The 17,026-nt window shown below is 40.2% G+C and overlaps 1 protein-coding gene across 1 annotated transcript; it reads left to right on the top strand.

Annotated features, from left to right (window-relative positions):
• Nucleotides 1-982: 982 nt before the first annotated feature.
• RTCA (RNA 3'-terminal phosphate cyclase) lies at nt 983-8,747 on the top strand (the record flags this gene model as incomplete). The annotated part of the gene is made up of 11 exons (XM_082003054.1): nt 983-1,027; nt 1,152-1,252; nt 2,179-2,322; nt 3,816-3,939; nt 4,428-4,486; nt 5,018-5,159; nt 5,783-5,907; nt 6,045-6,103; nt 6,747-6,841; nt 8,034-8,138; nt 8,496-8,747. 11 exons carry the CDS (start codon nt 983-985, stop codon nt 8,592-8,594), a joined length of 1,098 nt encoding a protein of 365 aa, XP_081859180.1. The 3' UTR covers nt 8,595-8,747.
• Between the last annotated feature and the right edge of the window lie 8,279 nt (nt 8,748-17,026).

Raw genomic sequence — 17,026 nt, 5'->3', positions numbered from 1 at the left:
CGCCCCGCACACCTCCCACCGACCAGCCAACCGGAGGGCAGCCACGCCAGCCGCAGCCAACCAGGCGGCGGGCGGCCACCCTGGGCAGGGGCCAGCGAGGGCGGCGGCGGGGCTAGCCGGCTAGTCCCGGCCGCCGCCCCGCGAAACGCGGGCGGCGGCTCGGAGCCGTCACACGCCCGCGGGAAGTAACGGGAAGGCGTCACCTGTCCCGGGCGCCTCACGGGACTTCCCCTAGCGAAGCCGCTGGTGGTGGTGAGGGGGGTACGTCTTCCCTTGGCCGAAGTGGCGTGAAGGGCAGCGCGAAGGGCCCGGCCCTTCCCGGGACACCTGTAATAAAGTCCGAGTGCGCCTGCTAGCCCAACGGGCGCGTGTCTCTCCGTGCTTCTTTCAGCGGCCTCGCTTCTGGGGAAAACTACCCGCTTGTGACCGCGACGGCAGGAGCTCGGCCACTCTCCTCCAGCCGCCGGCGGCAGCACAGGCCGTCGCGAGGCTGAGCTTTCCCAGCCGCGGCTTGGTCGCGGCCTGTGGGTGCCGCGTTTGTCAGCGCTCCGGCCATGCGTGGCCCTCGACCGTAGCCTCAGGATAGGGGAAAAGGCATTGGCTCCTCCGGTACGCCGAGCCGCCGCAGCCCTGCCCCGTCCTCCCTTAACGCGGGGAGAAGGGAGCTATCCCCGCCCGCTACGCGCCTACCCGGGCGCTGGGATCCGGCGGCTGCTCTGCACGCAGCCGCAGCCGCCCCTTGCCAACCCACGGGAGGGGGCTCCGCTCTGCGCCTGCTCCAGCGCCGCCGCCCGGCTCAGGCACCGGCACCACTGAGGCGCCGCCGCCGCCACCCGAGCGTATCTGGGGCGTGCCTCCCTCGCCAAGTGTTCGCGGTCCCGGGAGGCTGCTTCGCCGCGGTCTCGCCGTCTGCAGGACCCCTCCGGGATCCCATCGGCGCGGCAGGGGCCTCTGCGAGAGACAGCTCCGCTCACCGCCAGTCATGGACGGGGACAGGGTGGAGATAGACGGCGGGATCATGGAGGGGGTGAGCACCGGCAGCGGGCTGGCCTCGCCTTACCTCGCCCCGGGCAGCGGTGACGGGCGGGCCGGTAGCGGCCAACTGTGTGGGAAGTGCCGTAGCGCCTGACGAGCGCGGTGTCTCCGTGCAGGGCGGCCAGATCCTGCGAGTGTCCACGGCCCTGAGCTGCCTGCTGGGCCTGCCGCTGCGGGTGCGCCGGATCCGCGCCGGGAGGAGCCAGCCCGGCCTCAGGTAATGGCATTCGCCGCGTGCACTCGCCCGGAGCGCGGGGTCCCCGGCCGCGTTCAGCGGGGTCGCGTCGCTGCGTGTGTGAGGCCCTCCCGGGCCGGGGGCGTAGCCGTGCAAACGCCTTGGCTTGCTTTTGCCGGAGATACTTCCGAGGACAAACCCCGTGTATTTCCATTGCTTCAGGAGGGCCTTTTTATCAGAAAATCCCGTATGTGGCTCACTCACGTGGAAGGACTGAGCGCGGAGGAAAGCCAGGGTGTGAAGCGAAAGCCCCGCGGCTTCCCGCCGAGAGGGTTCGGACGCCTTCGCGCGCTCCCCTCAGCGCGGTTCCCGCCCCGGGCCCCGGCCGGCGGCCGGGGCGGACAGACGGTCTCGGAAGCGTTCTCAAGGGCGCTAAGCAGGCTGCTCGGGGTGAAACGCCGCAGCAAAACGTGGTTCTCGGAGCGCATAGCGTTAAGAACAGGTTGTTTCTTTCCTGTCTAAATTACTCAAATGGAAATGCAAGCACAGCAAGACAGATACATAACAGAACTGTTAGCTCTCTTGTGGCTCTGCCAGCCACTTACTGGCTTGGCTGCAGTTCAGTGTTGCCATCGTTATCCCATTGCATTTTTGCCCAAGCGTTTATCACATTAGGACAAGCGACTGCTCCTGCATCTCATCTGTCTGTCTGGACCCATTCTAATGGAAAACACATCAGAATCCTGCAAATTCCAGAATGGCCTGAATGCTGCTCCTTTGGCTCCTGTGAACTCAGCAGAAGCACTGCAGGAACCAGATCAAATTTCTGATCCATGTTGGATCTACTGTAGTATTTATTAGGTTTTTTTGCAATTGGTAGTATTTATTAGTTGGTGTTTAGTAGTTCTTTTAATGTAACGTATGTAGTCTACTTGCACGTGTCTTTAACTTTGTATTGTCACTCCAAGGCCTCAGCATCTGTCTGGATTGGAGATCATTCGAGATCTATGTGAAGGGAGGCTGGAAGGTGGAGAAATTGGCTCAACAGAAATAACTTTCACTCCTGGGAAGATCAGAGGTGGAACCCACATAGCAGATACAAAAACAGCAGGGTATGTCTTTGTACGTGGATAATGACTGACCAGTAACTGCTCTTAACTGCTTTTGGTAACTTTAAAATGATGACAGAAGGCGTTTTGGTAGCTTTAAAATTATCACACAAGAGCGTTGGAAAAAAAGAACTTTACTACATGAGTAATGAGCCAAAATCTGTGCTGCCTGAGCCAGGAGTATGTGACCAAAGAAACTTGAGTGTAGGCAGGATATGTATGAATAAAGTACGTGCAAGTGTAATAGTTTTAAAATTATAATTGATATGTAAGTTTAACACTGAATTAATGTTAAGCAAAAAACAGCTGCCCCATGTATTTAAAACTTTATCCATTATTTTCTCACATTAGTATATTACATATCAGGTCAAATGCATCAAATTAGATAAGTATCTCAAATCTGTGATATCTGAAATAATCCTCATCATATAAAAAAGTAAATTTTGATATTTTACTTATGCACGTAATGGTACAATACTGGATACTAGTCTTTTGGAACTGGGAGCACGTTCTATCCATGGTTCTTTGTTCCTATGTTTCTTCTATCCTGTATTTCTGTGTTGAGTCCTTTGTTCTTGGATCTGTTGCAAAACTAATAAATGGGTTTAGGTACGGAAGGCTGGTGTGAACAGTTGTTTGGAAGCATAAGCTATCTTAGGCATAAGTTAAAGTTTCCTTTCATTTAAGAGAAAAATTTTTCCAAGCTGCCATAGTATAAATGACCAAGCTGATGCATTTTACTTAATACGGAAGGCTTGAGTAAGCGACAATGCAGCAGAATTGGTAATTAAGCACAAGAAAAAAAAACCCCAAAAAAAGAGAAACGGTATGGTTCACAAACATTTGGAAGTTATTTAGAAAACAAAAACATGTTTTCATCAGTTCAGTGGTGATTACTGTTTTCACAATTCAAAATGATGTTTGAAACCACTGTGACATAACTGTTATATTTTGCTGAACAAATTTACTTCTGGAAAATTTATTTTGGAGGTTTTTTTATTACGTATGAAATGTAGAGGGATTCAATGATAGGGGAATCTTGTATCTAAAGTGTATTTTCTATGCTCCTGAATTTTCTTGTGTGGGATGCTGACCAGCTTCTAAGCAATTTTGTAGTTTTCTAAATATTTTGCTATTAAACAAGTATTAAAATGTTAAAATTATTGCCTAAGCCTTTTCTGCTTTTATCATCTACTAGCTAAACTTAACAGTTTTCACAGTCCCATCAGTATACTGAGTCAGCTACATTACTTTTATTTCAAACAGGAATATTAAAGATGCAATTGCTGTGGAACAAAAACCTTCATATTTAGGCTTGCTAAGGACATGAAGTTTTTAATTAGTATTTTAAAGACTAGTAAGTTTATAGGTAATGTTCAAAATCAAATACTTATGTAGATGCTCTGGAAAGTTATTTGCCTTTGATATGTAATGAGTCTGTGGAATTCTATGGATTATGACTGCATGACGTTTGAGTATCTTATAATTGCTTTTAGGAGTGTGTGTCTACTGATGCAGGTAGCAATGCCCTGTGTGCTGTTTGCTGCTTCCCCATCAGAACTTCATTTAAAAGGTGGGACTAATGCTGAGATGGCTCCTCAGATAGACTACACAGTCATGGTAGGGAAAAATTTCTTTGGCTTGGTGCATCTTTCATGCATATATGTGCAATGTAACTACTGTACTTCTGTTGCTCTTATTGCAAGTTTATTTGTAATTAGGGAACTAGACATAGGCATATTACACTATTAGTGTACTATATGTAGAGAGCAACCAGTGTTTCATGAAATTCCCTGAAACAGCAACTAATCTGTTTGCTTTTAACTGCTAAAGAAAATTTCACTTAAAATAAAACTTTATTCTAGAAGTGCTGTGAATTGTTAAGACTTCATCTTTCTCTTTCCATAAGAAAATTTTACACAAAGTGTCATTCAGCGTGAAGTATGAGGAATGTCAAAGAAACTGTCTGGATGAGACTGGTTATCTTTTTTAATAATGTAACTAAAATTTTTGTATTGAACTTCTTTAATTGAAGACTATAAAATAGTAGGACATTATAAATGCAAAATAGATTCACTTTAATTTTTTAATGTATCCTTGTTTTTCAGGTTTTCAAGCCAATAGTTGAAAAGTTCAATTTCACATTCAATTGTGACATTAAAAAGAGGTGAGTTACGGAGACATGTAGCAGAGGCAGGCCTTTACTGAACCAGTGTGTGAGCATGGAGGCACACAAATAAGGTCCCCTGAATCAAGCTGAGGGTTGAATTTATAATAAATTAACTAATCTGTATTAGCTGCCCCTTTCATGTAGTGTCACCATACAATGAATGTGATGGGGTTCTTTCCTGTCTTTTTTCATTGCTGAGTCTTCAGCTGCTGTTTAATGTTTCCTGTGGGCTACCTCCGAGGGAAGCGCATGCTGAACAGGCACTCCAACTCCATTACTGAGCTTTTTCTGAGGTGCCAGTTATGTTGGTGTTAGGTAATTAATATGATGTGTGTGATGAGGTAAATAGTGTTAAGAGAACATAATTCTATTGTAAGGCTTTCTAAGGCACACATTGACAAAATTCTTATGTACAGTAACAGGCAACATAAAAATGTATGATGAAATATATGAAGAGCCTTCTGGTTCTCTTCTTGGTTTCCTTGTGATCTTTGCATTTAATTATATCTGATTACTGTTTCTAAATAGGGGCTACTATCCTCAGGGAGGTGGTGAAGTTGTAGTCCAAATGTCACCAGTCAAAGAGTTGAGCCCAATAAACTTAACAGAACGTGGCATAGTGACAAAGATATATGGAAGGGCATTTGTTGCTGGAGCACTGCCTATAAAAGTAAGTGCTGATAATAGCTCTGATAGTATCCAACTTCATATATCTATATAAAATTGCACATAATCTGCTTAACATAATTCTACTGTTCCTGTATTCTGCAGTCTTTCACATACAAACTAAGTAGCCTTATTAAATGGTTTCAGTTATTCAGGCTGTAGAATAGAATTTTGGATGTTTCTAAAATGCTTCATCTGCCCCCACCTGCCTGCAATTTAAAATTGTTATTTTATATATTATATCTTGTAGAGTACATCCTGTACATAATTGTGGTGGTGGTTTTATTTTAACAATCTAATGTCTTAAGCTAGTCAAGACTAAAATCAAATCTTTCTCTCTATGATTGGAGAAAAATTCTTCAATTTCTATTGATACTGAAGCTCCTACGTATAGCACTGCAATTGTCATTTGTTCAACATTTAATGTTACCTTAAATTTGTGCAAAAATTCTCAGAAGAGATGATGTTCAGTGCTTGCTTATAGGGGTTTTATAACAATCTTCTGTTTTTCTACTTGATAAAGTAGCCCCTTTATTCAAGGATCCACTGTAATAATTAGACTTATGAGGAAAAAGTATTACTATAGTTACATAATTTAATTAATGGGTTTACCTCTTTTCTTGTTAGCTGGCAAAAGACATGTCAGCAGCGGCAGTGAGGTGCATCAGAAAAGAAATCAGAGATCTTTACATTAACATTCAGCCTGTTCGAGAACCTGATGATCAAGCCTTTGGGACTGGAAGTGGAATAATGTAAGATGAGCCCAAACTTTCTACTGATACCTGTAGCCTTGCTGGTTGATTAGCTAGACCTTGATTACATATCTGATAAATAAAGTGTAATGAGAGTAATTTTTGTTCTTAATATTGATTCTGTTTTTGCTGCTTAGCATTGTTGCAGAGACTTCAACAGGTTGTTTGTTAGCTGGGTCATCACTGGGCAAGAGAGGTAAGAGTTGTATTAACTATACCTCTTTCAGATTTAACTTAATGTACTATTAACAAATAGGAATCTGAAGTGTAACTTGATCAGAGATCTGATGCTTTGAGTATTGCATTTTTAAATGAATGTTGTTTAGTAAAACAGGGCAGTGGAAATAAGCAGACTTTAAACTTAGTAAATGGAGTCTTACACTTTATACTTCTAAGCTGCTTCTGCCTAGTGATAAAAATTACAAAACCATTAAACTTACCTTTTATCAGAATGGATTGTTAAAGATCACTGAGTGGAAAATGCTTCTGAACTTTAAGAACATACAATCTTTGTGGTTTACCTGTGAAGTTTTTGTTCATCACTGAGTCTAGATGTGTATCTAGATTAAAAGGAATAGAAGTTATTTTGGTTTTAAATGGTTTGAATAAAATATTTCTCTGACTCTAAGTGGGGCTACTTGCTTCCCACTGCTTAAGACAGATGAACTGTATGTCATCATAAGATGGGAGGGTTTTTTAAGCAGATATCTGAGGCAAGAGCATGGAAATAAAGTTTTTAAAAGTTTATAATTTCTTGATTTTTTTTTTCCCCCCTTCTGTATGTTTTAAATGTTAAATAATAATTGGCAGCATCCTAATCTTCTGGATTTCTCTGGTAGGAAAGAGTTCTGACAAGGTTGGCATTGAAGCAGCAGAGATACTGCTTAGGAATCTTAAACATGGTGGAACTGTGGATGATTCTCTGCAAGACCAAGTAAGGCTCCTCTATGGGTTTACATGAAGTTGAAGTAGCAAGAACATGCACGTATGTATTACTTGTAAAGAATGTAAATCTGAACAGGCAAAGAATGAGATGTAGATTTCAAAGTTAGATTGTATCTCCACAGGTAGGCATGGCTTTACATAATTAATTGATAGTTAGAAGTCTTGTGGTCACAACATCACTAGTATTAGCAAATTACCTACTGTTCTTAGGAACCACAGATGCTCCTGGCTTTGCACCAACACACTTAAATTTTCCCTTCCTGCAAATCTTAGTAGGTATGAAAGACAGAAGTAAGAATTGGCTTCTGTTTGGCACTCCATGTAGTGCAGTAAAAATAGCTCCCTGGTTACATATTAAGAATGATACTAAGTGAAGCTAGTAGAAAACAGAATATCTAGGAGGTTTTCCTGTTTGTCTTGCTCACTTAGTTTCATTTGAGAATGAAGACCTTTCACCCTGCGCTATCTTATTTTCAATAATGCAGCCTCATAAGAATCTTGGGCTGTTCTAGATAAGATGATAATGTTACCTCTTAGCTGTAAACACCTGGCCACATGCTACTATTATGTAGTATAATAGGAAGTGTTTAGGTCTTGGACTCATCCTACTTTTTCCAAAACGTGCACAGTACAACTGGTGGAAACATGCCACAGCTAGATTCAGTGTGTATGGGAACTACTTAGAGTTCCATGGCGCTTTACAGAGTACCTGTCATGGTGATGTTTGTAAATCAAATCAGATTTTTAAGTATCTGTCTGGTGAATACATGATCAGAAAGTGTTATAATTAAAAAAAAAACAACCTTCCTGAGTTTTTCTTTCCATGCAAAAGTAATTACCAATTGGAGTCTGACACGACTTTGGGGAATGTCTGGGCGGAAGGTTGAAGGAGAGCAAAGTTAAATGTTATAACAGAAATTCAGTGCCAAACTCCACTGTGGAAAAGTAGCAGCCGTTCTGTAATAGGCGTTATAGTAGCAATTTCCAAGCTTCTTCAGTCATGGATCACTTTTAACACTCAGCACCATGAACTCTTATGAAACTTGGCAGACCACATTTTTACATCTACAGACATTTTGCATGTTTTTATTTTTTTGTTTGGGTGTTTTTTGTTTTGTTTTAATCAATAAGCTCCTAGGATCTGAAGAGTTACTTAATTATTACCTTTCCCTCCCTTTCAGCTGATCATTTTTATGGCGCTAGCAAAGGGGGTGTCTAGAGTGAAAAGTGGACCAATTACGCTTCATACTCAAACAGCTATACACTTTGCAGAGCAGCTAACAAAGGTGAGTCCAAAACTTCAGGAAGTTTCACCTATCAGTTGTCGTCCAGTAACTAGGAAATGTGCAGTTTAGCAGGCATTGTGAACAGAACTTGATCATGAAGGACAAGCACTGACAAAATAATTGCTACGATATTTATATGGAAGTTTACATGTAGAAAGTGAACATAGTTTAGAGTTAAATGCCCTTAGAATGGTTAGATACTTTTACCACTTTTATTTAAATGGTTTTTAATGAAATCAGTCAAAGCTATAATATACATAAACACATGGCAACATGACTATGGGACATCAGATACTGAATATTTAAACTTATGTATGTTATAACTTAATTAGTGATATATTTCTAATCCTGTTTTAGGCCAAATTTACTGTGACAAAATCTGAAGAAGAAGATCCCAGCAAAGATACCTACATCATTGAGTGCCAAGGAATGGGAATGATAAACCCAAATTTATAGGGGTTAAAAAAAAAAAAAAAAAAAGCAGCAAGTTGATAAAAGCAAAACTCAACATACCTCAATGCACTACATTTCAGTGGATGTATAATATGCATGTGAACAGGAGGAGCCTTCTGTCACATCTGAGTGATTTAACTTCAAGGATGATGTCAAGTTTTTCCTTGGTGTGTTGAGAACCTGTGACATCAAAAAACACTTTTCTTTTGGGTTTTTTTTTACTAGTAGCAGCAAAATGAGTACAGACAGGACAGCAAATAGAATACGTTGTATGTATTTGGGAGGTTCGATGAGAAGCTTTGAAAATTCAGATTCACCAAAGTAGAAAATAACTATTCTAGTCTGGAAAAAATACTGATACATGCTTTCCTTTTGAAAAATGTTATGAGCATGAAAAATTTAAGTTTTCTCTGTGGCAACCTTTATGTTATGAGGTAGATGGAATGAAGTGCACCATCAAATCTGTATTGCTGTTCTTCCTTAACCATTTTGCTTAAATTGCGTGTGAGGAAATAATAAAGCGGTATCACCATGTGAAAGCCTGGTATGTATATTTGCTGTTACCTCAGCAGGTTGTGTTAGTGGGAGGTGGATACAAAGTAAGTTTTCAGAAGCATAATTTGTTTCTCTCTCCCCACAGAAAAAAACTAGTCAATTCATAAAATAATGTTCTTTTAAATCTTCTCTTTTCATCTACTTTCAAAAAACCTTCTCAGGCAAGCTAAAAGGAAAAGTGCCACATTACATCCCAAGCATGAAATATTAACTTTATGGTATGATTGGATTTTCTATCTACAGTAGTCCTTGTTAGCATACTAACTAGGTCTACATTTTCACCAAGCTGTTGTGGTGTCTTCTTTTTAAAGGGAGTACTTAATTTCAGTTGTGATTAGGGAGCTGTTGAACACACACACACACATATATATATACACACAAATATATACATGTATATGCACAGCACTGCATATACACACAGGTGTATTTAGGCATATAAAATCCAGTTGGGTTATCTCCCATCTGTGGATTAAGTAAGGAAGACCTTCTGCCAATCTGGCCTTGATAGTGCTACAAAAGCTTTTTCTGAAGTAAAAGGAAGATAAAAGGAGAGATAGGACATAATTTGTTCTGCAAACGAAGAACTGAATCACAGAGTTGGAATCACTTAACCACAACTATATAAATGCCCTCTGGAAGCTTGAATTGATTTCCAGGTTTTCCCCAGCCCAGTCTTCAGCCCTTGCTCCAAGATCTTTTTTCCCTCAGTTGTGCCTTCAGCTGATCTAACAGCTAAAGATGTAACTTGAAGTATGGTTTGTCTTACTCATTAAGATAATTGCATTACTGTGCATTTCTAACACGACAGAATCCTTTGATGATACACAAACACGTTCACCGACTATCTACTTAGCAATATCTTTCTTAGGGTTCTTCCCCTCTCCCCACCCAAAAAACAGTGCAAAAGAACGGGATGCTGTTAATGCCTGGCTAGAGAATTCTTTTTCTGCAGTACTGGGAATGGCTGAAGGGGGCAGCAGGCACCCGCTGAACATTTTGTAACGCTGGTACTCGGCTGTCGTTGAAGAGCACTTCTCTGAATTGCTGGTCTGTGCTGCTAATGATTTTCAGTGTTTTCGTTTGGAAGAACTTGGAATGTACTTAAAAAAAAATACTTGAAAGAAAGCTCCCAAGGAGCTGTTGTCTTGTGCTTAAGAAAACAAGCTCTTCTAAACCACATTTGAATGGATCTTTACCTGCTTCCACAATTCAAAAAATTAATATACTTGACAAATTTTACTTCTAGTGGAGAGATTCCTGCTGAAAGGATGGCTGGGTGTAATTTAATTCAACCTCCTGATCAAAGCACCACTAACTTAAAAGTTTTATCAGGTTGCTCAGGGCCTTGTCCAGTCAAGTTCTGAAAATGTTCAGAATGGATGTTCTACAATTTTTCTGGGCAACTTGTTAACAGAGCTTAACCACTCGCGGAGCTGGCATTTAATGTGAGCAGGCAAAAGGGTTATGCTTCTTGTTTGTTTAGTTTTTTGTGATTTTTTTTGTTGTTCGTTTCTTAAGCAGAGGGACTGCTTCTTAAATGGAAGTTACTGCCTGCTACAGGAAACATATTGGGAAGGTGAGCTTAGCAGTATATGAGTTCTCCACTATTTCTTCAGAAGAAAACATGGCAGAAGAAAATTAGATAATCAATTCTACCTTATTCAGAAGATTTCTGGTGTGTGGGGAATCCTCAGGTTGCTCTGGCAGCTGAGAACAAGGTAGCTTCAGTAAGCCCTAAAACCAAAAATTAATTACAAATAGTTACATATTGTTGCTTAAAATTAATACTGAAAAGCACATTGAATGCAGTTTGTAACTAACACAGTTAAAGTATTCCTTTTTATTACTTTCAAAGTTCAATCGATGGATTCATTGTAATTTAATATCTTTTTACCAATATCTAATCAAGGAACTTTCACAGAGTGCAGGCAATTAAATTTATTTTTTATTATGCAATTCAAACATTTGTAGAAATTATGCTCCTTGAGAAATGTTCTTTGTACTATTATTCAAAGTAAGCCAACATTGTGTACATCCTTATAAGTTACAATCCAGCAACTAACCCTTTAGGGGTTTAAAACCCTTTAGGTTTTAACATCCCTAGAGAGTGCCTTGCCTTGCACACTTGGCCTTCTTGCCCTCTAATCACTGCTTCACTTTAGCACTCGCATAAAAATGACCCACTTTCTTGCCTAGTAGATTCTTTGTGGCCTGTAAGCATACTTAGATGTTAATGCCTAGATGGTTTAAAGAGTAAATAAATCAGCATAACTAGCTCCTGTCATGTTAAGAAAACATTATGAATGAAAGCACAGCTAAATTAAATCTTCTAGATTAGGCAGGCTTTTACATATTTGTGCACATATACGTATTGCATTATGCATGAAAATTAGGGTAAGCTTCAGCATGATTTTATATCTGCTCAAAGGGTGGCTGGAGTACCTTTTCATAGCTTTTTCACAGCTTTTCATTGCTTCTGAAAAACTATGCCAGTTTGCACACCTGAGATGATGTCTGCAGTGCTACCAAAATTTTTCCCGCATTCACAAATGCCAAAGACTGTCTTGGAACAATTGCAACAAAAAGAAGAGCTAGCAAAACCTTGAGAGAACTATCTCATGTTAGAATTCCTAGCTCTATTCAACACTTCCTGAAATCAGGTCTATCTAACTAAAAATTTCCTTTGGAAATAATTTTACAATGTGCAGGCTTTGTTTCTAAGGAGAATAGAAACAAAAAATCAACACGACAGAACAAAATTCAGATGAACAAAAAATTCCCATTAAAAAATTGAAATGCAATCCCTGTCTTCCAGACAGACACACATATATATGCAGACATGCATATAAATGCTCAGCCAACATACTTAACAAAGATTAACAAAACCCAGGTTACCAGAAGAAAAAAGTTTCTTCAACCTCCTTTTAGTAAATGTACAATCAGTAGCAGCCCAACAATACTGTCGAGTACTACTGCACCTCCCCGCTCTCCATAAGGCTGTCAAAAAATGCAGCTGGTCATTAATAACTGGCCGTCCTTGGTAGCTTCCTTGCAGGCCCGTTCAAGTGTCCAGCCCCCTCTTCTTGTGACATGACTAGTGGGGCCACCACTAGACGGATGAGGAGGCTGGTGAGCTGGCCCTTCCTTGCTCGCCTTTGTCATTGTAATGGCTGTCCCCTTATCCCTGCAGTGCTTCCTGGGCTGAAGGAACCTGGTGCTGATTTGATCAGGGTTTACACGCAACCTTCTTCTCCTCAGGGGTTAGAAAATCTCTAAATGGGAAACACCCACAACAGATTTTACTCATCAGTAGGTTTAAATTCCCAAAACAATTTTTACTCCCTGGTGTACATGCGTGCACACACATGCATACACAGAATTTTATTACCCAGGCCCAATTCACATCCTGTCACCTCATGGTGCCCTCTTACCAGGAAACGTTTATCATAATTCCTGTTCTTTTGCTATATACAATAATTAATTACCCTTCATTGCATATATACTTGAAGAAATTTTAATTGAGGTAACAAAATTCATAACATGAATTTGGGACTACTAGTATCATTCATCTTCTACCAAGTTGCTATTTTCCCTTTTCAACGGGGTTCCACATTATAAAACTTAAATCCTCTGGGTTTACATTTACTTTCCATTCACTGAGATTTTAAATCTACAAGTCAAAATATGAGCTGCAGATCTTGTTACATCACACTCCTACATTGCACTTAAGCTTAAATTTTGCAGCATAATTAATTCTTAACATTAATTCAGTGTGTGCAAATTAGTTGTTGGTAGCTAGTGGTGCAAGTTTTCTTTCTTTAAACTTCCTGCCCTTTTTGAATATTAACTAATAACAGTGCATTACCTGAAGCTTTTTAGCTTTCATTTATATCCATTTGCAATCATATCATTTTTAGCGATAAGGTTGGGTTAAGTCACTTGTGGGAATGTATTAACCTTTTGTTCAGGAAGAGATGAGACATTGCTTGCACCTGCTCTACAAATACGCACTGGGTTTTCTTATGTTAATCAGGCGCACTTGAATCATATAAAAACTTCAGTGTGGGTGTATAGATACAACTAAGATGCTTACATTTAATACTGCTCAAACAAGTAGTGATGATGACTCACAAGTTCTATATATCCGAGGAAATGGGATTAATCCTCTCAAACAGTATGTCCCTACTGTACTTCCATGAGAGAGAATTGTGTTTAGATGAAGGCGAGGATCAGAGAAAGGCAGTGCGCTGAGATACGCAGGGACTGAAGTCTCAAGACAAATAACAAGGGCGTTATATGCAGCTGGTTACAAAGTTCCTCAGGAAATACTGCACTCGGGTTCTGACTGAACCCTGTTACTCTCAAAAAGAGTACCTTTGAACCTTTTCTCCTCTCATGCCCTTAGATCTACTGCAGCTGGTAACTGTTCCTCTTCTGAGCCTATGTGTCTCTTTCTGGTCACTAAAGTATTAGTAAAAAATTTATTCTTTTCTAGACCACATTGAGAATACTGCATCCAGTTTTGGGCCCCTCCGTACAAGAAAGACACCGATGGTCAAGTTGGGCTGGAGCTGGAGCCCTGTGAGGAGAGGCTGAGGGAAGGGGGCTTGCTCAGCCTGGGGAGGAAATGGATTCGGGCACCTACCAGCAACCTGCTAGTGCCCGCAAGGAGGTTGTGGAGGAGATGGAGCCAGGCCCTTCACGCTGGCGCATGGCAGGAGGGCGAGAAGCAGCAGTAGTAAACTGAAATAAGAGGTGCTCAGGCTGGACAAAGGCCTGACCAACCTAGCCTGAGCTCATGGCTGGCCCTGCACTGAGCAGGAGTTTGGACCAGAGTCATCCTGCGGTCCCTTCCCACCTCAATTACCCTATGATCCTGAATGCCCTATCTGGCAACTAATGGTCATCCAAACATAGTGCAGAAGAATTCTCCAAAATATTCCAGTACAGGTTATTTGTAACCAACATTGTTAAAATGAATAAAACACTATACAAATTAAAGGTGCATATAGCAAAAAAAATTCCCAATTAAATTCTTTACAATGGAAACAATGGACAAGTTTTTTTAGCATTAGAGTTACATCTTGAATTAGAAACAAGTGAATGCAAACACAGAGTTTCAATCTGTTGGTGATTGAGAAAATAGGAAGCAATATCAGTATCTAAAAATCAAGTAAGATAGGTCAGCTGGAAAGTCCTTCCCTAATGTTTGACTGCAGAAAAGTCTGCAAAGACTGAGGTAAAACAAGTGGGGACACATTCCTGTGTAAACTTAGGCAGAACCAGAATTTTTCCTTTAATCCCAGATTTACTAGTGCATTAGACCAAAGTTCAAAGCTTAGGAAACCTACTGATAAGTCCACTTAAAAGCTAAAGCTGTTATGGAGTATGCATATGGAGAAGCTCACACTACAAGCTGTGTGATTTTGACTTTTTGTACCATCTAGCTGTCTCTTAGGTGTTTCACAGTTTCTCCTCTGCCCAGGAGGCTTTCTGCCCGGTGCTTTCCAAATCCGATACCGTAATCCTGTAGTGACAGGCTCTCTGTTAGAACAAGGAACTCTGATTTGAAAATCCCACTTTCAAATAATAACTGAATCTTTTTCTTCACATAGAAGTATTTTAGGATGAAATTTTAGACAAATTTTCTGCCACACCATGCATGTTTTCAAAGATCCGTAACAAGAACAAATCTTGCTAGCTCAGAAAACATCTAGAATTGTTTCTCTTTCTCTCCTTCCAAATATATTTGTCTAGCCACTTCAGACTTTCATTTCTGGATGAATGATTCCTGTGTAAAAAGACAATTTGTGAAAGGGTTTAACGATTTTTCCAGATGGAAACCTCTCTATAAACAGAGAATTTTACACGCACTGCACTGTTCTAGTTTATACAATTCCAGCTGACCTGAAGTTTATGCAACTCTTGTAATCCAGGAATGCACTAGTAGATGGTATGTTTTCTCAGCCATTAATGCCTGTAGCATCTGAACAAAGTCAGGCTTGTTTTAATCCCAGACTTCTTTCTTATACTGGTATTACATTCCATTAAAAAAAAAAGTTACGAATAAAGCATTTGCATTTTATCAGAATGGGGTCTTACACAAAAAGGCTGTGCAGACTAGGACAATTTCCAGTATACTGTATTTTAGAAACAGTGGTCAAGACTTTGCTGCTTTAATACAACAGCAAACCTTTGCTTATAATATGATGAAACTGTGACTAAGGGAATTTACATTTGTATAACTGAAGATGGGCTTTGGGCTACATGCATAAATGAAAAAGATTATCAGATTACAGTATTTGGCAAAGAAAGGGAGGGAGAGTAAGCAGTGAGTGTAAACAGCATTTCCATCACTTTTGTTCTACCATCATGCCCCCAAACTTAGCCACAGACTACTATGATTTTGAATTATATTTTGCTGTAATGGCTTGCTAGTGAGTACTCCACAGCAAATGAATTATGCCACTCACTTACCTTTCAGCTGTGCAAATTTACCAATTATATTGCTTTTTACAAAAGTTAGTCCTCTCTTCCCCATCTCCCATTCCCAAGATTCCTTAGATTTTTCCTTTCTCCCTGATCAAGGATATGTTAAAAGTTAGGTTCTCTATCAGTACCATTTTAAAGGTGTGAGTGTAAAGAAAAATTCTCAATTTATTGCAATTAAATTCACAAAATATCCAAGCCAAAGAAGTTACTCTGAAGTAGCACTGGAGAGCACTGGCACCAACTGAACAGGGAATATCAACACGTGCTGACAAATCTTAGATAGCTACAGTGGGCTCGTCATCAGAAATGAGGATAAGCACATGGCCCCTTAACGTTTAAGTGAATTGGTGGTGCTGTATAAATATCTCTTATCAAAACAAGATTGCTAGCATTCTCTTCTACGTGGGAGAGTTCATTTTCGTAATCAAATTATCAGATGTAAAACTGTAGAGGAAGACTCTGCAAGTTAAGCTGAACTGTATGAGCTCAAAATAGGACTTAAAAATTAATTACATTCCATAAAGCACAGCAAATCTTGGGCCCTCCATTCAAACCTTTCATCTTTTTATTGCCCCTCACATCATAGCTCTGGGCTTTAAACTTCAGCTCCTTAACTTTACCAGTGATTTTGCCACACACAATTGACTTCTCAGTTGAGACATTCTTAATAACACCATTAATTGTTTTTTTCTCTTTCCATTCCAAGATGTAAAAGTCTGGTCTCAAAAATCTTTGAAAGTAACTCTTAATTCTGTATTTTTTCTTTCTCTGTTTTTCAGTAATAAAAAAGAAACAATTTCAAAAAAAAAAAAAATCAGTCTAAGCTGCTGCTTTTGCTGGAAGGCTAAGAAAGACCTATGCAGCTAATTGATGAAAACATTCAAATATGCTGATTTCCTTCACCTTATTAATTACAACTGGAACAAAATTTTCAAATTTGTTGGACTGCTGGAGTAAAATTTAAAAGCAACTAACTGATTTAGAAGTTTATATCTTTCAATAGGACAGAGTCTGCTCCCAGGTAAAGTAAAGAATAGTTACATGCCTGTACGAAGTCTTATTTTCAGAAGAGGCTACTAGTGCTCCCATTGAAGTTTACACGTGTGGCAGTGTGCTCAGCTCCTCTGAAGCTGAGGACTTACATAAGTTTGCTTTGCTTTGCCTTTTTTTTTTTTTTTTAATTACTAAATCATTTTTAAAACCTGCACCACTGAAGACAGATTTCATTAGTAATAATGAAATAGAATATTTAGAATGGGTTTATATAGTCCAAAAAGCCATATACTAAACAAAAATACTTTATATATTAACCCTTTGTACTTGCAGAAAAGAATTAAAGTAACTGAATCAATGATAACCACCGTCAGAGAGGAAAGGTCAGTGTGATG

This window comes from Phaethon aethereus (genome assembly GCF_964289735.1).
Source record: "Phaethon aethereus genome assembly, chromosome: 8".
NCBI lineage: Eukaryota > Metazoa > Chordata > Aves > Phaethontiformes > Phaethontidae > Phaethon > Phaethon aethereus.
The sequence above is the reverse complement of the archived record's forward strand: the minus strand, read 5'-3'. Positions and strand labels throughout refer to the sequence as shown.